General features: G+C 39.7%; 1 protein-coding gene across 1 annotated transcript; it reads right to left on the bottom strand.

Moving 5' to 3' along the window:
- Nucleotides 1–1833: 1833 nt before the first annotated feature.
- LOC121511621 (cellular retinoic acid-binding protein 1) lies at nt 1834–20487 on the bottom strand. The gene is made up of 4 exons (XM_041790389.1): nt 20312–20487; nt 15465–15643; nt 12955–13068; nt 1834–2115 (listed from the first exon to the last, which is right to left on the bottom strand). Exons 1-4 carry the CDS (start codon nt 20379–20381, stop codon nt 2065–2067), a joined length of 414 nt encoding a protein of 137 aa, XP_041646323.1. The 5' UTR covers nt 20382–20487; the 3' UTR covers nt 1834–2064.
- Nucleotides 20488–22167: the final 1680 nt, after the last annotated feature.

The following is a 22167-nucleotide window of genomic DNA, read 5'->3' as shown; positions in this document are numbered from 1 at the left end:
TGAAGCTAAGCTGTGATAACCATATTTTATTTTTAGCCTGACTAATAACCACTCTTTCAAAGCAACAATTGAAAAAAAAATATTTATGCCTTAGTATATAGCCTTCAAAATCTAAATGCCTTCTCTTAGAATAATTAACATGGGTTAAAAGTGGCAAAAATGTGTTTAAAGTGGCATAACTTGGTAAAAAAGGTGGTGAAATAGAATTCAAATGTGGCAAACATAAGTGGAAGGAGGCAAAAACACATTAAAAGAGGGCAAACAATCAACAGCAAGTGGAAAAACAGCAAGAAAAGGGGGGGTAATGGATTACAAGTGGCAAAATGGATTTAAAGTGTCAAAACAACAACATAAAGATAGATAATTTCATTGATGGGTATAAACAGTGAGGAAATGGTGGCAAATAATGGTTAACAGAAGCAGCAGCAATAGGAGAATAATGGCTACAACGTGATTAAAAATGGGCAAAAATTACTTAGTGGTACCAAAATGGGTTAACATATGCAAAAAAGGGAGAATTGGCATAAACAGGCTTTAAAAAAAGTTTGTAACATTGAATGAAAAGTAGCACCAAGACTAGCATCAATGCTACCAATCCAGCACACATAAATTGATGCCTTCAATTAATTACAACTGGGAAGGGCCCATTCTCAGGGTTTATCAGGGGTCTGGTGAAATCTGTGGGCCTGCTTGTACCTGTCTGTGTTAATTGGTCACACCCCTCAGTGTGACCAATTAATAAATACAGCACATCAATAATTAAACTGCAAAAACAAGTCAAATCATCTGAAAAGCTCTATAAACAGTAGGCAGAGAGAGACAGGTAGAGTTGACATGCTCCGGTCAGTTTCTAAGGTTTTCACACTTTAAAGTTTTTAGTCGCTTTTTGCAACATTATAAAGCTAATCCCCTTATTTTTTTTTAAATCTGTTGATTATTCTATTTAATATTTGGCTTTATATGATGCTTACTGTTTGTTCATGCAGGACAGAGTATTTCATATGCTCAGCTGATGACCAGCTGATCACAATTATTGTCTCCCAGCTCCCACAGCCAATCACAGCTCTTTCTCTTAACACAGCAGTTTACTTAAATATGCGATACTTCTCACCAATCCCTGCTTGCATCAATGCTGATGCACCACACTGCTACTGCTGGCAAAGCCTCACCTCCTCCACCCCAGCACCCTCCTTTATAGCATAAAGCTTGTTGCACTCTCAGATTCAGATTCATGCTTCATGCATTGATTAATGGCTTTTGAACTTATTTTATTGTATTCATTCAAATGGTTAAATTTATGACAAGAGAGTTTCTTTATTAAGTGAGGTTAGCTTTGGGTAGTCTTTGTGTTTTTTTATGTTTTAAAGTAGTAAACAGGCTTCTCTAATGTGAGTTGTGTTTTATATAAAATTACTCATTTTAAAATAACCACGTGAAAAATAAATAAAATAAGGAAACATGTCAGCTTCAAAAAGGGAATACCAGTTTCCTATTATAAATCAGTAAATTTGGGTTTAACTGAATGTCCACTGCATTTTTTTCCCCTAAAAATTCAACAAGATGCAGGAAATTAAGTGTTTGATGTTCAGAATTTCTGGTGGGACCCCCATAACCAGAACCTGAACATTGAATCAGTAAGTTCTATTCTGGTATGGTGTACCATCGTCAGAAATCTCACACACCTTTCATTTACCAAAAAGTTTTTCTCTTTAGTTCTGGTCTTAAATTTGACGTTTAAAAGTGCAAAGCAACCCTGTATAAAACAAAAGTCTGCTTTGTTTTTCCCCATCCCCTCATATTGATCTTTCCACTTTAATCAAAGACTCCACCAAAAAGAATTCATACTTTAATTGTTTCATTTCAATGATAGAAAAAAATTATATACAAAAGGAGAAAACAAGCAGTAAAATGAGGATGGATTGTAATTTTTCCACAAAGGTGCTAATTGTTTCATATCAGAACAGATTATTTTAATGTTGAATGTTATGTTAATTCTCGCTATCAGTCTAGATGCTGAAAACTAGCTTTTCAGGAAACTTGAGCTCTGATGGTTGTGGAGGTCTGCTACGCTCGGATGTAGACCCTGGTGCACAGCACATCGTTGGCTCCAAAGATCTGAAACGACATGAGCAAGATAAAAATGTTATAATTTTTTAATGTGATAATGTTATCATCGAAGTAGTTTAATATGGTCAGTCTTGGTCATCCATAGACTTGTTTTTCTATTATTTTATTTTATTGCACATGTTATAAAGTTGAATAGAACTCAGGAATCTATTAAAGGTCTTAAAAAGTCTGACTTTCACCAGTGAAAGGGCTTAAATTTTAGAAGACATTAATAAATTCTGTACTGCTGTGAAAAACTCGTCCAGCTCTCTTAAATCTGGGCTACCAGGTTGCCCACTCAAGCCTACCTACCCTTATTTTAACAGGTCTTCCTTAACAAAAACATGACTCTCCCTTTTAATAGCTAGACTGATCAGAAATAACTCAGCAAAACTGTGTCCCAATAAATATCAATTTACTGTGTATTGATAGTAAAGAGGCATTATATGTGCCAGAATTTGTCAAATTGGGTTATGACCAAAAAAAAACCTTTCCCTTATACGAGGGGTGTCAAACTCAAGGCCCGGGTGCCAAATCCAGACCGTGGTACAGTTGTACCTGGCCCACTGATCTGCAGATTTCCTCCAGTTTAAAAATGTAGACCTAACCCTGATGATTTAAAGTATCCTTATTCTATCGTAAAAATAAGAAAAAGTTAAAATAATTAGATAAAAATTCAGGAATGTGGGAAAATAAATTTCTGTTTTCATTTCATATGCTTGATTTTGCATCTCAGTTATCAAGCAAAGTTACGGTTTTGACTTTTTATTTCTTATTTTGACCTTTTTAATTCACATTTTGGACTTTTTCTCTTTTTTACATTTTTGATCCTCAATTTTAAATTTGTAATTCATATTTTGACCTTTTAACTCAAGATTTTGTTTATTTTCTCATGGGTTGATCTTTTTAGCTCCTTACTTTGACTTTTATCTCATAATTTTGCCTTTTGTATCCTCAATTTTAAATTTTAAGTAATAATTTGACCTGTGAAATTTGTTTTTTTTTTCAGGCTTTGACATTTCTAACGAATGATTTTGAAATTTATCTCATATTTTGACCTTTAAAACTCATGATTTCAATTTTTTATCTCATATTTTGACCCTTAAAAATCATGATTTAAACTTTCTTTTTCATATATTTTTCTTTTAAAACATGATTTTGACTTTAAATGCCTTTTGAACCAATAAGTTTGAATTTTATCTCAAATTTTAGCCTTTAAACTTACCATTTTTACTTTTTTAAATCTCAAAATCATTTATCGTCAGTGCTGAGGTCATTTTCCACCCATAATTTATTGCTGGTGAAAATGAGATTGACAGTTTATGGTTAAATGTTGGCATTGTTTGGCCGTCAGGTTGAACCGAAATTAAGAATTCGGCCCCTGCTGTGATTATACTATTTGATAATTCAGACAGTTCAATCAGGAAATTCAGCCCTGTTCCTTTTATTGGACGGGAAGCAAACCAGAACCCTTCTTGTGCATTTGGGGAAAACTTTTAAAAAAAGAAATTTTCCAGCCTCTGTCTATGGGTGCCTGCTCTACTACCAGAGCTAAACAAGCAACCTTAAATTTGATGTTTAAAAATGCACAGCAGCCCTGCTGTTATCTTGCTCTTTAGTACAACCCCACATAAAACATTTAACTAAACAATGAAACAAATCTTAGAAAAAATAGCTGATGGTGAGAGAAAGTGGTTGTAGTACAATCATGATTCAAACCAAGACCGAGCTTACACTTGTAATCCTATAATTGTCTTTTTTTTAATAAATATTTGCCGCTTTTTTATTTCCAACAGTAATTGCTTTAATCCCATCTAATGTCACATCCTTAATGTGACGCTGCTGCCTGCCAAAGAAACAGATGGGACAAAGCCCGATATTAAAAAGGCTGGAAAGCATTGGATGCCCCAGGTTATGGGTGGATGTGTCCGAGTGTGAAGATTTATGGGGGTCCCAGGGGCGAAGCGTTATGGCTTACTGCTGCGCCACACATCATCATTACCTTGGGCCATGAGCTGTGGCAGAGCGGGAGGGAAACGGGCCACCGCTGTGAAAAATGGAGCAGAGACGACTCCATCTGGCACGTGGCGCGATGCCGAGGGAGACATTAAGTGGAAGTAACACCAGGGTCCAGTGGCATTTCTCAACAGTGTGATCAATGACGCCAATTACAGCCCACAGGAGGACACACACCATTGTAGACGCACAGTTTCTCCTGACTCCACTCTCATCACAACGCAGCCAGTGTAGGACTGCATTAATCTTCAGAAATCAATGATTATTGGACTAAAATGTAAAGCCAGGATATGAGGTTCCCCACACAGAAAGGAGTAGTTCATTTTAGAACATCTGTCCTCCTCCTCATTTTTACTGTGGCCTCTCCTGGCGGTCATTATAGTCCTCCCATCTCACATGGAGTGCAGTCAGCCACATGTTGTCTTCATTAAGCCCCACATCCATCCATCTCTCCCTGAGAGACTCATTTCCTCATCTGCTGGCCAGTGCTTTTCTTCAAGTTTATGAGCATTTTTTTCTGTTTACACCAAAGAATTTATCAGATTCATTTGTGAGCAGAGACGAGAGTCAACTCCTGTCAGACGATCAGACATATTTGGTTTTTAGCGGAATGTTAATCTGGTACTACCACACACAGCAACAAAAGGATGTTTCCATAACGGAGGAGCATGGCTTTTGTTAAAGGTCACATGTTTTATGCCTTTAAGACAAGTTTATATTGGTCTCAGAGGTCTCCAAAACATGCTTCTGAAGTTTGTTGCTGAAAAAAAACACCCCAGTATTAGATTTTTGCATGTCTAAAAACCCCTCTGTTTCAGCCCTGTTCAGAACGAGCTGTTACTGTGTCTGTAGCTTTAAATATTACTGAGCTGTCTGACTCCTCCCCTCTCAGGAAATGGATGTGGCTTAATGGGTGTGGCATCTGAATCCTCAGCTGAGAGGAGGATCAGGAAGGCAGAACTTTCTTCCAAGAAGGAGGACTAACCGAACCTGGGGACGAGGTTAACTCCCCATGTGACATCATGAGGGGAAGATCTAAGAACGGCTTGTTTCAGTACACAAAGGTGAAAAGTGGTGGGTTCTGATTCTTGGAGGATTGTGGACAGGCTAGGGGCACATATTTTTGTTGGAAAAGCCTGAAAAAGTGTATTTTGCATAATATGTGACCTTAAAAAATACGTATTGTAAATATCCATTTAAAATAAACGGCAACCCTTACCTGCTCGTATCTGTAAGAGTTAACCCCCTCTGCCTCAAGACCCCACTTCTTTTCATTGACAAAATCCCGAACATAGTTTGCTTTCATGATTTTAGTTAATATTTGCAGATCTTTTTTTGACTACATAGGCAGACAAAGCCTTGTGCACCCCTTGGGTATAGTAGAATTCTACCCCAGTCGTTCTTTTGGGCGTTTACATCTGGCTGATGATGTGAGAAGCCAACTAAGGCTAAATGCAATTTTTAAAAATGTTCTTGTTTTATGCTTGTTTTTTTATGCCTGTTCCTCCAATTTCTCTTGATCTTTGCTCAGATGTTTCTACGCCTTGATTGGAGTCCACCTGTGGTAAATTAAATAGATTGGGCATGATTTAGAAAGGCCCACCTCTCTATAGAAGGCCTCACAGCTAACAACATATCAGAGCAAAAACCAAGCCATGAGGTCAAAGGAACTTCCTGCAGAGCTCAGAGACAAGATTGTTGACAATCACAGATCTGGGGAAGGCTACAGAATTCTCAAATGGAAGAGGTTTGGCACAGCCAGGACCAGAAATGGCTCAAAAAAACAAAAAAGGATTTGGAGTGGCCAAGTCGAAGTGAGGACTTAGACCCAACTGAGATGCTGTAGTGTGACCTTAAACAGCCAGTTCATGCTGGAAAACTCTTGAATATGGCTGAGTTTAAAATAATCCTGCAAAGAGTGGGCCAAAATTCTTCCACAGCGATATGAAAGACTCATCACCAGTTATCACAAACGCTTGATTTCAGTTATTGCTGCCAAGGGTGGCATAACCAGTTATTAGGTTCAGGGGGCAATTACTTTTCACATAGGGTCAGATAGGTTTGGGTTATCTTTGTGAGATATTAAAATTGGTTTGATGATATGAAACATTTAAGTGTGATAGATACGCAAAAAAAAATCAGGAATTAGAAAGGGGTAAAAACTTTTTCATTGCACTGTGTACAACTTCAAATCACTTGTTCTAATATGCAATAAAAACCTTAATTTTGGCACATTATGTGCCATAACTGTTTACTTTCCCACTCACAGAAGCATTACAGATTTTAAACTGAGATACCAGCATTCCAATAAACACATCTGTTATCAGCCCCTTTTGACATTCAGCAGCACATTTACTGTGTTAAGATCTGAGTTTAGTTTGGCATCGATTAGCTTTAGAGAGGCTGAACTGTGGGCCATTATTGACCATTTCATCATAAAGATACCACAGTTTATCATCTCACTGCTTATTTATGCTTTAACCTCACTTAAAATCTTCAGCCCAAAGTGACAGAATCAAGTTTTCTATGAGGGAGTTCAGCTTAGTTTACAGAACATTTGATCTCATATTTGCTTTGAAAAGACTGGATGATTTAACCCCACATGCCGATCAGATTACAGCCTCATGGACCAGCTCACACACCCTTATCTTGAATAAAAACACATTTGGTCCTGTTCAAAGCTTTCCTCTCAACCTCTCAAATATTTCCCTGATTGCTTCTCTGCAGAGGCACGTAACAATCAGTAAAGAAGAGATCTCCATCACAGCCAAACTGGACTCATTCTTTGTTGTCCATCTGGGCCATAAATCCAAGCAGAGCCAGATGTTTACAGTAAAAAATGCTTTGTCTCAGAGATCCTGAAACTGCCAGGAACTGAAGTGTTTCTGATTCATGCAGGCTCACGCAGTGCTGAGTAACTGCAGAGGTATGGCAGTGAAATGAGCACTTATCTTTTCAAACGTGGAACAAGCTTCCTTTAGGAGTCTGCACGGTGCTGCAGAGAATTGAAGTATTTGCTTTCTCTTCAAGTTCAATCATGTTTGTTCACAGCTAAACAAACTTTCTGACCTTTTGGGAGCTCAGATTTTCTGATGACTTGTTTTTCTTCCTTTAAATCAATGCCTCATAAAATCTGAGAAGCAGGCGTGTTTATCCACACCCTCATTTGGCATAACGAAGAAACAAAAGTAATGGTTTATGCAAAATATCATAACATTTTCTAGGAACTACGTAGCATTTTGGAAAAATATTGACCAGATCATTTGACATTTTTCACATCTGGTGTCACCACCCAGACATGATCTGTTTCAAACATCTGGTTAGTTTTGGTTTTGGCCTCTGCCATGATTGTGCTGGCTTGGACTATCTCTGGGAAACAATCTGAGTTTGTTTTCCCACTAAGAGGCTGATGATTGACACCTCCACAGCCATGACTGTACTGCAGACATTAAGCCATCCATCTTCAGGCTTTCTATAAGGAAAAGGCCTGCAACTAATTATATTTCACTGAGGTTTACTTAGAATATTAGTGTTTCAGTGAAGCACGTCATCTTTTGATCTATGAGATCCCAGTAAAGAGTTAACATTGCAGGCTGAATGCTCCAAAAGTCAGCAATTCAAATTCACCAGAAACATTCAGTTTACTGTAGAGAATAAACAGAAATATGCACATTTGTGAAGCTGGAACCTATAATGTTCGACCACATGTGCTTTCAAACCTAGGAGCAGACATGTAAATCCTTAACTAAGACTAAGAGCCAAGATAGCGGGGTTGCACTTGTCAGTATTTCATCTGAGATACAGTGCCTGGAAAAAAGTTTTCACCCCTTTTATTGATTTTATAAATTAATCATGGTCAATGTAATTTGGCTTTTTGGACAAAAAAATACCAAGCACTCTTTAAAGTAAAAGTGAAAACAGTCAATTAAATAAAAATCTGCAATATAAAATAAGTGACTGCATAAATATTCACCCCCTTTAAAGTGGCAGACCTTATTCAACAGAGGTCATGCCAGCTGGTGTTAGTAGTCTCACAATTAGTGAAATGAGGATCACTGAGTGCAGTGAATGTGTCTCAGTGATTTACGTGTAAAGACACCTGTGTCTGGAAGTTTCAGTCACTGGTGAATCAATATTCCTTGCTACCATTACACCAATAAGACAAAAGAACACCCCAAGCAACTCAGAGAAAAGGTTATTGAAAGGTATAAGTCAGGGGATGGATACAGAAAAAATTGCCAAGTCATTGAACATCCCCCAGAGTTCAGTTAAATCCATCATGAAGAAATGAAAGGAACATGGAACATGTGTAAATCTGCCTAGATCAGGCCATTCAGATTAAATCTGGACTAGAGTTCGCCAGAAGGCATGTGGGAGACTCAATTCCAAGAAAGTTATCAGTCTGATGAGGCCAAAATGGAGCTTTTTGACCTTCCTCACTGTGAAGCATGGTGGTGGCAGCATCAAGCTGTGGGGATGCTTCTTACCAGTCAGTCCTGGAAGGCTTGTAAAGGTAGAGGTGAAAATGAATGTGGCAAAATAAATGAAAACCCTGGAGGACAGCCTTATTCAGTCTTTGAGTGAACTACGGTTTGGGAGAATTTTTATTTTCCAGCAAGAAAATGACCCTAAGCATACAGAGAAAGCTACACAGAAAGACACCAAGGAGAATGTTCTGGAGTGGCCAAGTCAAAGCCCAGACCTCAGTGCAATAGAAAATTAGTCTGGACTTGAAAATAATTGTTCATGCCTGACCCCCGTGCAACCTGACAGAGCTTGAGCAGTTTAGCAAAAAAGAATTGAGTAAAATGGCAGTGTCCAGATGTTTAAACCTGATTGAGACCTATCCACACAGACTCAGAGCTGTGATTGCAGCCAAAGCTGACTCTCCTAAATACTGACTTGGAGGGGGTGAATATTTATGCAGGCACTTATTTTAAATTACTCTTTTTTTATTTAATTGAAATTATTTTGTATAAATCTGTTTTCCAAGTTTTATTGATCACGATTGATTTATTAAATCAATAAAAGGGTAAAACATCCAACATGGTGAACGCTTTTACAGGCACTCTAAGCTAACCAGCCTCTAGCCCTACTTTTGTTCTCACCCAGCAGTCATATGTGAAGCACCAATCTCGTCCTCCTCTTATACTAGCCAGTGGGAAAAAAAACAGTGCTTAAACACCATTAAAATGCTAACATTTTGAAACAATAATCCAATATCCTGCTGATTTACTGCCTTAAAGAGGAGCAGAAAATGGTCACTGATGTTAAAGACAGTGACCTCAAAATCTGACACCCCATCCCATTTAAACATCTGAACATCTGGTCATTGATCTGCTGAGAGTTCTGATGAAAATGGGAGTCATTGTTTAGACATCCTTCTCTGGCAGATGGGATTAGAGCAACTGGGAGCGACTATGATGTGAAAGAAAACAAGATTTACATTTTTACTGGAAAGAAGACAAAAGAGCTGATCCTGAAGAAGAAGCAGACCTTGACTTCTCTCTAGGTGCAGAGACTTTTTATTAAGGATGCACAAAAATATCAGCATAATATCTGTATAGCTTGAAAAGGCTGGAATTGGAATCGGCAATTATGAGGCTTTCTCCTGATATTTACAGCCAATAAATCTGACCTACTTATCAACAGAATGTGTGAATGATTATGCTTCATTTAACAAGGTGGAGAATTTAGTTTGAGAAGTTTTTAAGTGGAACCCATGAGAGTTGTTCCAATTCTGATACCAGTATCAGAAATTTGTCTGAAATTGTTTAAAATGTAGGTACTGGTATCGTCAAGTACACAACTTGAAGCACCAATCAGATATCATTTGGTTTAGCTTTGCACTGTTTAGCCATGCTAAATGTTAGCATAGCATTATAAACCAGAAATCAATTCTTCTGATTAAACTGCCATTTTTGGAGCAGCAGAGAACCATAGGACCCACTGCAGCAGGGTTGCCAGGTCCCTGGTTTTCCTGCGTAATCGGGCTATGCCGCAGGTAGATTTTTTTGTACTCAGGTTGAGCAGACCCATTTTTGATGTGTTGTGTATGTGTATTTGTTATCCAAAGCAGAATAAATGACTTTATTTACCCCAAATGAAACTAAATGAACCAGCAGAGAAGCAGGAAAACAGAACATGGCACACAACCAAAGATCCGCTGTGCCACACTGGTACATAGACGTACAGAAGCAGCACACCTGCACTTACACAAGCAATATGTGGTGTGGCAGAGGTTTTACTGGCTTAAGCCAGCAAATTTTCAGGATAGTCTCAAGGAACCACCCTTCTCTTAAATTTATTTTCTTTAGGAGAATTAATTTTTAATTTAAAGTAAGCTCCTTAAAAAAGAAGGGTTATTTTTATTTAGTGCTCCAAAGTGATTCATTGTCTGTTTACAGACTGAAGGTGGTTTTACGTTAGGGACCCAGGCCAAGATCTGAGTACACTAGAGCCCTAAAGTCTAGTTCCATTTGTTCAGTGCACTCATGTCCGGGCACATGACCTCTTGAAGAGGGTTGTTGTTGGTGTTGTAAAAAAAAAATCTGAACTAGGACAGACTCTGTTGTTTCAGCAGATTATGATATAGTAAAACTTCCTCCTGAATGGTTGCCATTATTTTCTCTTCTTCTTTCTTTGTCTCCGCAGATTTACAAACCGACTATATGCATACTGAACAGAAATAGTGATGCCGACAGAGGTGTTTAATAATACATTTAGGCTGATACCGATGCAGGTAACCTGTTTGATTGTTAACTTCCACATCTAGACCAGTGGTTCCCAAAGTGGGCCTCATCGCGAGGTAGTGACGGGGGTCGGGGGACGCTTTCCAAATAGCAAAGAGAAGTTTAATTTGATTTCAAATCATAAGTTTTATATATTTTTGTAAAAAAAATGTTAAAATGACTCCAATTTCAAATAAAAACAGAGTTATCAAATGATATTTGTGCTAAATGTAAGTAAAAGTTATAAAAACTACCTTAAAATGCAAGTTTTGTTCATGATGCTTTGTGCAACATCATGCACTTTATCCCCCTAAAACTAGGTGGAAGGTGGGGTCCCTGATCTCTGACGCTGTTATTTTGGAGGTCATGGCCTCAAAGGTTTGGGAACCCCTGTCCTAGACCAGGGACCAAAGTCATTTTCAGTGGTGAACAACAGAGTAATTCTATTCTTCATTACTTTAGAGGGACAAATTCAATCATAGAAATCCACTATACAACTTTTTATATTCAAACTTATTTCACAAAGAAAGATACATTTAAAATAAATTAACTACAGTATAGCCACTTTAGCCTGACATAAATCACTACTCATCCTCAAAATAAGATATATTGTTATAAACAATCCTGTTTGATTCTATATCTCTTTTAAAAATAGTAATATTATTTAAAAAATGATCTATTGTCTAGTCCTACCTCACAGCCTGCGATGCTGGTAATAATCTATCCCTACCTCAGTTAGATGCATGTTATCGCTGCAAACATCAGCATCTCTGCTTTGTTGCAACTTGGTTTGTTTTTCCTCTCATTCAGGATTTTAGAAGCAGACCCAGCACAGTTGGTGACCATGCCCGTCAGCTGTGGGCCAAGTTACGCACGAGCACTTTAATGTCATCAAATTAGCGGCCCTTGTACTGGGGATGTGATGAGGCAGTGATTCAGTAGAGAGGATCAAAAAAGGTTTGTTCGACTCTTTCGCTAACAGCCTCTAAAAAAGTAGTCTTTGTTGTTTTAACACCATGATCAGTTGCTGCCTCTGTGTATAAAAGACATTTCAGGGCTCTCACTGAGAGGATCACATCAGCAGCTGAAGAATCCGCTGACTTCCCTCATTAGCTGTTTAACTTGATAGAGAAGAATGAAAGTTTTTAAACTAGCTGTTGTGCAGTTGAAGTTGCAGTGAGACTGTAGTCTGGTGCATATCTTTGGCGAGTGTGTGTTCTTGTCTCAAGAGGTTTTGCATCACGTATTGGAGCTTGCTATTCCACTAGATCTAGACTTCCTGCTGCAGGCTTTTTGGCTTCATTTCCAACTCGACCTGCACAGCCTGTACACACTAGTAGCTAATGGGAGAATGTTTAAAGTGTCCTATTTTTCAGACAAATGCAACTGCATCAAAGATGCCACACGCTGCAAACTCAGCTGATGGGCAGTCAGCTGAAGGGTGCGTGCAGGAAACACTTGCAGGGCAACTTTCTTTCATGGCTTTTTACCCCCACCAATGAGGTTATGTGATCGGCAGGGTTTGTTAGTTTTTTAGCAACATAACTCAAAAGGTTATGGACAGATTTTCATGAAATTTTTAGGAAATGTCAGAAATGGCATAAGGAAGAACAGATTAGATTTTGGCAGTGATCCGTATCACTGTCTGGATTCTAATAGTAAAGGATTCTTTCCAATTGGGAGATAGGGCTAATGGCAGAGGTCTGCGCTCTCCGAGTGCTTTTCTAGTTTCATATTTTAGCTTTGACTTTCACAACAACATGCACTTCAGATTTGTCTGTTTTCCACATTTGAAATACATCGCCAACTGTCATTGGCACAAGCCACATATTTTGCATATGAGCCAATGAGGGTTCAGACAGCCACCATCAGCTGATGCTGATGCATTGGTGCATCACTAGTAGAGTACTGAGGTACAGTAGGAGCAACAGATTATTTCTATTGGTATCAGTGTGACTTGAAATGAGTTTGGAAAAATTATTAAAAATCCAATATTGTCCATACCTAATTTTTCTACGATTGATTTGGGTCTTCAGCTGTTCTTTTCCTCTTTTTTTCTTTGTTGTATTTGAATCTGCAGGACCAGAACAAAACTACTCACCAGGATGAGTTCGTCTCCTTTCAGTTCTCGGCTCCAGAAGGTCTTGGGGCCATTCCCACTCAGTAAAGTCTGTTTGCAGTAAATCTTGTTTTCTGTTTCCCAAGTGGCCAAGCTCTAGAGAGAAGAAGAGTTTAATGAGGTTTCTGATATTTACCGCCTCAGTTTCACCTTACAGGGTGTCAGCAGCAGAGCAGAATGATAGCTGAAACTCAGCAGGGACCATCCGTAAAAATTTTCATGTTTCACATACTTTAGGTCAGATTTGTTTTTTTCTTTCAAACCAGTTTGAATGTATTTATTACAGTTTTAACTCTGTGGCTAGTTTCTCATAAATTCTGTAAAATATGAGACTCAAGGGAATTTTTCACAATTTTTCTAAATCCAGTGGATTTGTTTGGAGGAATGCTACCTCGCCCTTCTTGAACAACAATCTGTGACTCTGGAGGATCTTTCTGAGCTGATGGATATATCATGGGCTGAAAAATACAGGACCTGGTGTTTTAGTAGTTTTACCCATACCGAGGACGAGGAGTTAGGATCACCTACTTTAGGTTTTATCATTATTCATTCAATCACATTTACTTGGGGGGCTTTTTATGCCGGTATTTGCAAGGCGAGACAGTGGATAGAGTAGGAAAATCAGTGAAGAGGATAGGAGATGCAGAGAAAGATTCAAGGGCCTGAGTTGAACCCAGGTCACTAACTATGAGGACAATAGAGTGTGTTAGAAGAGTCCTTAAAGCCAAAAATGAATGAGCATGTTAGTGTGTCTAGTTCCATACACAAGCTGCAGATATCAGTGTTTAATTCTATGACACAAAAGGCATCTGTAGTGTCTCTTACTGAGTTTTGAAACTAGCTAACAAGGACAGTATCATTTGTCTGGGACATTTAAGTCATCACATCCAGCGTGTTCATGAGTGTGAGAGCACAAAATGACATTTGGAAGCCAGCAATAATCCAAAAACCGATGGAGAAATCCAGTGGATTTTGTCAGTTGGGATCTGCGTGATGACTAATTTCAAAAATACTTCATCCCTGCAGCACTCAATGGCCTCCATACATGGGGCATGTGACTGAACCATCAGGTCAGCTGGCACTCTGACCATTTCTTTAATTCAGTCTGTTGCATACAATTCTCTACATTTTTCCAAGCAGAGAGATGACTCCACCCTCCAGCCCCTTAAATTTGTCCTAGTCTGCTCCCATCAGTAGTTTTGTAGAAGTCGTTTCGCTGCTTCAGACTGAGCGGTTGGCCGACCCTTCAGAGATGCAGTGAAATTGGAAATCCCAGAGACTTTATGTCAATATCACGAGCTACAAAGTCTCAACTTCCTGCTTTAATGATACATTTCTAAACCTGTTTGAAGATACAGAGCTGTGAAGAGTATTCAACCCCTTTAAGTGATTTTATACATCAATCATGGTCAATATGATTTAGCATTTTTGACAAGTAGTCCCACAATTTGTGAAATGGGGATCACCTGAGTGCAGTGAATCTGTCTCAGTGATTTACGTATAAAGACACCTGTGTCTGAAAGGTCCAGTGACCGTTGAATCAGTATTCCTGGCCACCATTACACTATGAAAACAAAAGAACACACTGAGAAACTTTGAGGAAAGGTTATTGAAAAGTCTAAGTCAGGATGGATTAAAAAAAAAACTTTCCAAGTCTCTGAACATCCCCCAGAGTTCAGTTAAGTTCGTAATCGAGAAATGGAAATCTGCCTAGATCAGGCCGTCCTCACAGACTGAGTGAGCTTGCAAGAAGGAGACTAATGAGAGAGGCCACCAAGACACCTATGACTACTCTGAAGGAGTTCCAAGCTTCAGCAGCTGAGATGGGAGAGACTGCAGACAACAACTGTTGGCCGGGTTCTTCACCAGTCAGAGCTTTATGGGAGAGTGGCAAAGAGAAAGGCACTGTTGAAGAAAACCCAGATTCAATCTGGACTAGAGTTCACCAAAGGCATGTGGGAGATTCCATGGTCAAGCTGGTCTGATAAGACCAAAATGGAGCTTTTTGGCCATCAGATAAGACGCCAAACACACTATCCCCACTGTGAAGCACGATGGTGGCAGCATCATGCTGTGGGGATGCTTCTCAGCAGCTGGCCATGGAAGGCTTGTAAAGATAGAGGGTAAAATGAATGCAGCAAAATATAGGGTCTTATTCAGTTTCCAAGAGAGCCTGGTTGAGACCTATCCACACAGACTCAGAGCTGTGATTGCAGCCAAAGGTGACTCTACTAAATACTGACTTGAAGGGGGTGAATATTTATGCAGGCACTTAATTTACTTTAGAAATCTGTTTTCACTTTGACATGTTTTTGTGAACTTTGTCTGCAAAATTTTATTGACCATGATTGATTTAGAAACTCAATAAAAGGGTAAAACATCCAAGGAGGTCAATAATCTTATTACTCTCTAAAAGAAAGGTGGTATATAAAGTGAAAATGTCCATTATATTCCTCTTCTGAACTTGTAACTGCTGTTTTAGTTGTATTTACCTTACACTTCCTCCCATCCACCGTCTCCTCGTTGAACTCCTCTCCGATGACAAAGTTGATCTCGGTGGTGCGGACGGTAGTTGAGGTCTTGATGTAAAACTGCTCTCCGTTCTGCTTTATCTCCACATGAGGTTTGGAAGCAGCTGCCGCCGCTACCTTCCTCAGCATGGGGTTCACTCCTGAAACACAGAGACAAGGCTGCAGTGAGACAACATGCTCGGGCACCAACCAGTGATACTCAACCAGTGGCCCTTGAGCCACATGTGGCTCTTTTATGTCTTAATTTGATATATTATTCCCCCAGAAAACCTTAAATGAAGGAAAACTTTAACCTCATAAATTATCCATTGCAAGTCATTTTAATCAGTTTGTTTCCAGCCCTTTTACAGAAGGATTTAATTGTCAACCTTAATTTTTTGTCAGTATATTTCCATTGCCTTTATTTGCAATCTTTTTTCCCATTTTTCCTTTTTTTCTGCCATTTTTACTGCTTTAAGCCCATTTTTTCCACTTTTTTTTCATTTCTAGGCCAATTTTGCCACTTTAATCCCATTTTTGCCAATTTTTTGACACTTTTCGCCCATTTAAGCTGCCTTTTGGCATTAAATTACATTTTTCCTATTTTGCCAATTTTTGTTGGGTTTTTTTTGCCAATATTTCCACCTTTTTGTTAATTTTTGCCCATTTTAGTAATCAGTGACTCGTTTGTTGTCACTTCTCACCCATTTTTGCCAATTTCTGCCCTTTTTTCTGCTTTTTCTCCCCACTTTCGCCACTTTTCACCAAGATTTTGCCGTTCTATATTTACTTTGCCCCTTTTCAACCATTTTTACCACTTTTTTGCCGCTTTCGGACCAATTTTGCCACCATTAACTTAATTTTATTGCCCCTCAAACCTAATTTTAACCCCTTTTCACCCATTTTACCACTTTTTTGCCGTTTTTCGACCAATTTTGCCATGGTAAACTTATTTTTATTGCCCCTTAAACCCATTTTTAACCCCTTCTCACCCATTTTTGACACCATTAACTTATTTTTAATGCCACTTAAACCCATCTTTGCCTCTTCCCACCACTTAGATTATGGCTCTTGCAGATGTATTTTTCAACAATTTGGCTCTTTGGTCAAGCAGGGTTGAGCAACGCTGCCCTAGACTAACAATACAATGGGAATAAAAGCCTTTTTAGTGGAAAATTGATGATTAATGATAATTTGCTACATCTTTGCCAAACTTTACACTCTGCACTAGCATTGCACCGTAGTTGTCTATTGTTTTAAATCATATTTTCTTTGCAGTTTATGTACTAAAGTGCATTTAGCTTGGTATCTGAATGCCCTGAATAGATGTTAATGCAGGGTATGAAAGACGTCTCAGTGTAGTGAATGTGATTCTCTCCTTCACACTCCTTCACACTCCTTCAATAGCCAATTTATTACAATATGATGTAATTATGATCATCTACTGCCAAGTGGAAAATTCAGACGGAAATATTTTGTTTTTATCATTACTGTTTAGGACAGAGATGAGCTACGGTGGCCAGGAGAGTCCAAGGTCGGAGTGCAGTATGACCTACTTCAGTTCTCTTTGATTGTTTTCCGTTTACAGAGCCAGGAATGTGAATGGAAACCTGTTTTTTGTTCTGAATTGACTCCATGAGGAGGAATTAGCTTAATCTGACAAAAGTTGAAGTAGATTAGAATTACATCCCACAAATAGGAGGAGGCCTGGTGAGTAGGTCAGGTAGTGAGATCCTAAATAGAGTATAACTACGGCATATATTCAACTATAGTGATACAGATGTGACTGAAGAATTTCTGAATAAGAAATTATTATTTCTGTCTACAGGTTGAACCTAGAAACATACATACGGGTCTGGATTGTCCATGTAGGAAGTGCTCTGATTTCTGTTTATTGTAAATGTGTAGTTCAAGCTGTATCGACCAATCATGCTTTCAGCAGGCTTTGGCCTGTGCAGGAGAAAAGCAGTCCTCAGAGGCTGTATCAGAGCAGATTCATGGAAAGATGACTGAAGGGAAAAGTGTGGTAAGAAAAGGAGCACAATCAACAGCGATGAGCTCAGCCTTCAAAGGATTGTCAAACAAAGCAGATTCAAGAATTTAGGGGAACTTCACAAAGACTGGACTGAGACTGGGGTCAAGGGATCAAGAGAAACCACACAGACGGGTCCAGGAAATGGACTACAAGTGTGGTGTTCCTAGTGTGGAGCTACTTCTGAACCACAGACAACCTTATTAGTGTCTCACCTGGAGTAAGGACAAACAGAACTGGAACATTGTGGGCTCAGTGGTCCAGAGTCCTGTTTTCAGATGAAAGTGATTTTTTGTGTCATTTGTAAACCTAGGGCTGCACAGCGGTGCAGGGGTTGGCACTGTTGCCTCACAGCAAGAAGGTTCCTGGTTCACTTCCCAGTCAGGGCCTTTCTGTGCAGAGTTTGCCTGTTCTCCCTGTGCACGCGTGGGTTCTCTCTGGATACTCCGGCTTCCTCCCACCACCAAAGACATGCTCATTAGGTTAACTGACTCTAAATTGGCCATAGGTGTGAATGTGAGTGTGCCCAGTTGACTGTCTCTATACGTCAGCCCTGTGATTGACTGGCATCTGGTCCGGGGTGTACTCCGTCTCTTGCCCAATGACAGCTGGGATAGGCCCCAGCCCCCCCATGACCCCCAACAGCATAGAAAATGGATGGATGGATGGATTTGTAAATCCAGGTCCCAGAGTCTAGAGGAAAATTGGAGAGGCACAGAATCCTTGAAGTCCAGTGTTTCCACTTTCCACAGCCAGTGATGGTTTGGGGTGCTATGTCCAGAGTCAACACTGTCAGCCAAGAAGCTTTATGGAGACACTGATTTCCTTTTCACCTGCCCACAGTGAAGCCAAAACTACCAGAAACTGGTTTACTGATCATGGTGTTGCCCCCCAGGGCCGACAAACTGGAGGCAGTATTGATGCAGAGAGATATTGAGATGAGATTCTGCAAACAGTCTCAATCCCATATCTCCACAGTCTGGGACCGAACTCTATCCTCCAAGATGACCACGCTTGCCCCCACAGAGCGGGGTTTATCAGAGACTACCTTCAGAATTTGGGAGTGGAGAGGATGGAATGGCCTGCCGGCAGTCCTGACCTTAACCCCATTGAACACTTGTGGGATCAGCTTGGGTGTGCTGTCCATACCAGAGTGACCAACAAAACCACGTTGGCTGACTTGCCACAAATGCTGGTTGAAGAATGGGATGCCATCCCACAGCAGTTTGTGACCAGGCTGGTGACCAGCATGAAGAGGAGGAGCCAGGCTGTTGCGGCTGTGTATGGTTCTTCCACACATTACTGAAGCTCCTGTTTGTTATATGAGTAAATTGTTAAATTGTCAATATGTCTTGTTTCTTCGAACTTCAATCATCCAATCCACCAAACACCCAACAAGAGTCGATGGCAGAATCAGCTGTTTGGCATTGGCAGAGAAGATTTGGCACATTTTTCAAGGGTGCAACCTACATTCTAAGCTCTACTGCTCATCCCACAAATGCATGTTCCTTACAAACGTGGCATCATTTAAAAGGGTAATAAACAGACTTTCCAACAGTATAAGAATTATTGCCAAGAAGTATTGTTACAACAAAGAAATAATGTACCAAACACAAATTTCCTTTCATGGTTCAGATTCTGTGGACTCCTTATTACAGGTAGATCAAGGAAGAAATTGGAGTACATGATCTACTTAATAAAGTGGAAAGAACTGTAGGAATATGTGTTTGGCACATTGATTTAAATTGCATATTTATGTCCATTTCAATGGTATTTTGAGGGATTTCAGCATCCTTAGTGATGAAATTATTAGTGCCCCGGTGCACCACAAAAATCGGAGCTTCAGACAGTTATGAGCTTCATATTTTATCATCTGACATTGAGTTGTCATCACTTTTTTTCTGCCTCTGGTGCCCAAAGACTCATAAAAGATCTGGATTCTGAAGTGAAGTCTGTTCTATCTACAGAAGGAATAAAGTTGGGCATGTCTCTCTCAGGCTGAGTCATGCCACAGCAAAAACAAAACATCTATTAGTTGTCAGGTGGAGATATTGGATAATAAAGTGGTTTGTTTTCTTATTCAAAAAAAGGGTCATCCTCCCACAGCTGTAACTGAGATGGTTATCAGCAGATGTTGCAAATATGGAGGGTGCAGTGACAAGGCGATGAGAAGGAGGAATGCTGCTGGTTGGTGCTTTGTTTAGCTCTCCTGATGGATTCAGTCCTTCTAAACAAAAGTGTTAACCCTCTGTGTTACATAAATACAGTGCAAACTATTGGAGGATAGAAAGCCTTGGTCTATTTCCAATGTGTCCTCCCTGTAGTCCATCACTCAAACAATGCATTGTCTCCTACTTTAATTCAAAACAGTTGTAGTCTACTTTTTGGGAAGCATTTTAGTGTTCAATTTGTCTTTTGGGACCACACACACACACAGGAAAATCATTTAAACCTCAGCAGAAACCTGTGCTACAGGAAGCTGAAATAATACAGACTAAATGGATGGCACTTTGATTAAAAAGGTCTGTAACTGGATATTTTTATGTAAATTCTATCTTTCTGAGCTCTACAACCAGGAAGCATTCTTAAATTTGTACCACAAGTAAAATGCATTTTAATTTTAACATTTATGCATTTAAAAGACAGAAATAAACAGCAGTGACCTTTCAAAATAAAATACTGCCAGATTTGCTACGTTTGTCGTTCCACACTGCAGACATCTGCTAAGCTATTTTCATGCATTGTTCAGTCAATAAAAATGCTTTTAAAGAAGTTATTTAGAGTAAATTTTCCTCACCTAGAGCTTTGAGCAGCTCCTCAAAATTCTCGCTGTCTTTCATTTTCCAGGTGCCTTCAAAATTTGGCATTTTTTCCTGCTGGGGTTTTTGTTTGTGGTTCAGGCTTCTCCTCCTGTCGTCCGGCTCCTGCGCTCTCTTTCTTCAGACTGGCTCTCTGCCGTTGACCAGCCCTGTGCTCCCTCCTTTTCTTCTCCCTGTGATCACAGATCCCACACAGCAGACCACCCCACCCTCCTCTGCCTCCTCTCCCACACATCATTTTCACACACACACTCACCTCCACACACACACATGCCTAATGGTTTATTCCCTTTAGACCGTGCTAAATTTTGATTCGGTTGAACAGCCTTGATGTCATCTTCTTTGTCATCTCATTCAAGGATAAGTGGAAATTAATGCAGTATTTGAACAGACTCAAAGTCTTTGAGTTTACATTGATTTGGCATTAGGCACAAAGGGGAGCAAATGATATGTAGGATCTGGTTTTAAAGCAGGGGTTTCAAACTCAATCACAGCAGGGGCCGGATTCTGAACTTGGGTCTAACCTGAAAGCCTAACGGGGTCGATATTTAACCATAAAATGTCAACTTTATTTTCACCTGAAATGAATTATGGGGGTAAAAACCTTGGCACTGCCTGAACTATCTGTCAATCAAATGAGACAAACCAATCAGCTTTCATCCTAAATATAATCCAAACAATCACGGTACAAAAAAATTCACCCCCGTACGGCGGGAGCACAATAAGACACTAGCTAATGAGACACGTTTGGTGTTTTGAACCAGGCTGTAAACCAGTTTATTTTGTGTGTCAAAACCGGCTGTAACATGTGTGCAGACAGGACTTCTGGTGTTCCTGCAGCCAGCCTCAAGTGGACACTCGCGGTATAGCAATGTTTTGCACTCCCGCATTGGCTTCATTTTTCAGGACCGGAGGTTGCCGCTTGGTGTGGACAGACAGCCACATCTTTTTTTAAAAGATTACATCACACATAGCCTAGCCCACTTATGCCACATGCGCATGTCGAACCAAAACAACAATGGCGAATTACAGGGTTGTGTTCGTGCTGCAAAATCTGATGCTCCTTTACCACCACCGAGAACAGCACACACCAAATGTTTTTAAATCCACCGTGGAGAACAACCAGAAGGGAAAACAGGGCTGTTTTCGAATTGGCCTACTGCATACTCCTGCCAAACGCAGTATGCAGTATATATTGCGTACTGTGTACTGTGTTCGACAGTAGTATGCAATATGACTGCCAGTCGGACGTTATTGTGTAGTATGCTTGGTGTTACGTCCCAGTCTATGGGAACCTGGACATAACACAATGTGTGGCCCAAATCATCCCACTCCCAAGGAAGCCAGGTACAAATTAAGCAAAGTTAAGCAGCAGTTTCATTGAATAAATAAGAATAACAAACAAATTAACAAAGTGGTTACTCCCTGCTGCCAAGAGCTTAAAGTTTAACACAAATATTCACAAATCTAACAATCACAATCTAAGCACCAAGGTACTAAAGCTAATTTCTAAGTCTAAATACTCCAGTCACACAATTCACAAAGTCACAAAAACTAGAGTTTTAGATCACAGAGCTGCTGGTGAAGGTGAGAGCAGACTGCGGCAGCTAACATTTAAAGGCTGGGGGAGTGGTCAGGTCCAATCAGCAGCAGCACCTTCCTCTTCAATGATCCAATCAGCTACAGCCACCTGCATCACCTCCTAATTACTTAGACACACCCACACAGAGACACACTCACACACTCAACACTGCAGGGGAGGACACACAGAGCTGCACATGTGCAGTAAAACAGAAACAATATGACCCAGGGTCATAACACTTGGCCAGGTTTA

Source organism: Cheilinus undulatus, linkage group 1 (assembly GCF_018320785.1).
Source record: "Cheilinus undulatus linkage group 1, ASM1832078v1, whole genome shotgun sequence".
NCBI lineage: Eukaryota > Metazoa > Chordata > Actinopteri > Labriformes > Labridae > Cheilinus > Cheilinus undulatus.
Note: the sequence above shows the minus strand (reverse complement) of the source record. Positions and strands in the feature narration are given on the sequence as shown.

Coding starts and splice junctions, on each gene's coding strand:
- LOC121511621 (XM_041790389.1), bottom strand. CDS start 20,381: ATGCCAAATTTTGAAGGCACCTGGAAAATGAAAGACAGCGAGAATTTT. Junction 15,644..20,311: donor GGAGCTGCTCAAAGCTCTAG/GTGAGGAAAATT, acceptor TCTGTGTTTCAG/GAGTGAACCCCATGCTGAGG. Junction 13,069..15,464: donor TGGATGGGAGGAAGTGTAAG/GTAAATACAACT, acceptor TCTTCTCTCTAG/AGCTTGGCCACTTGGGAAAC.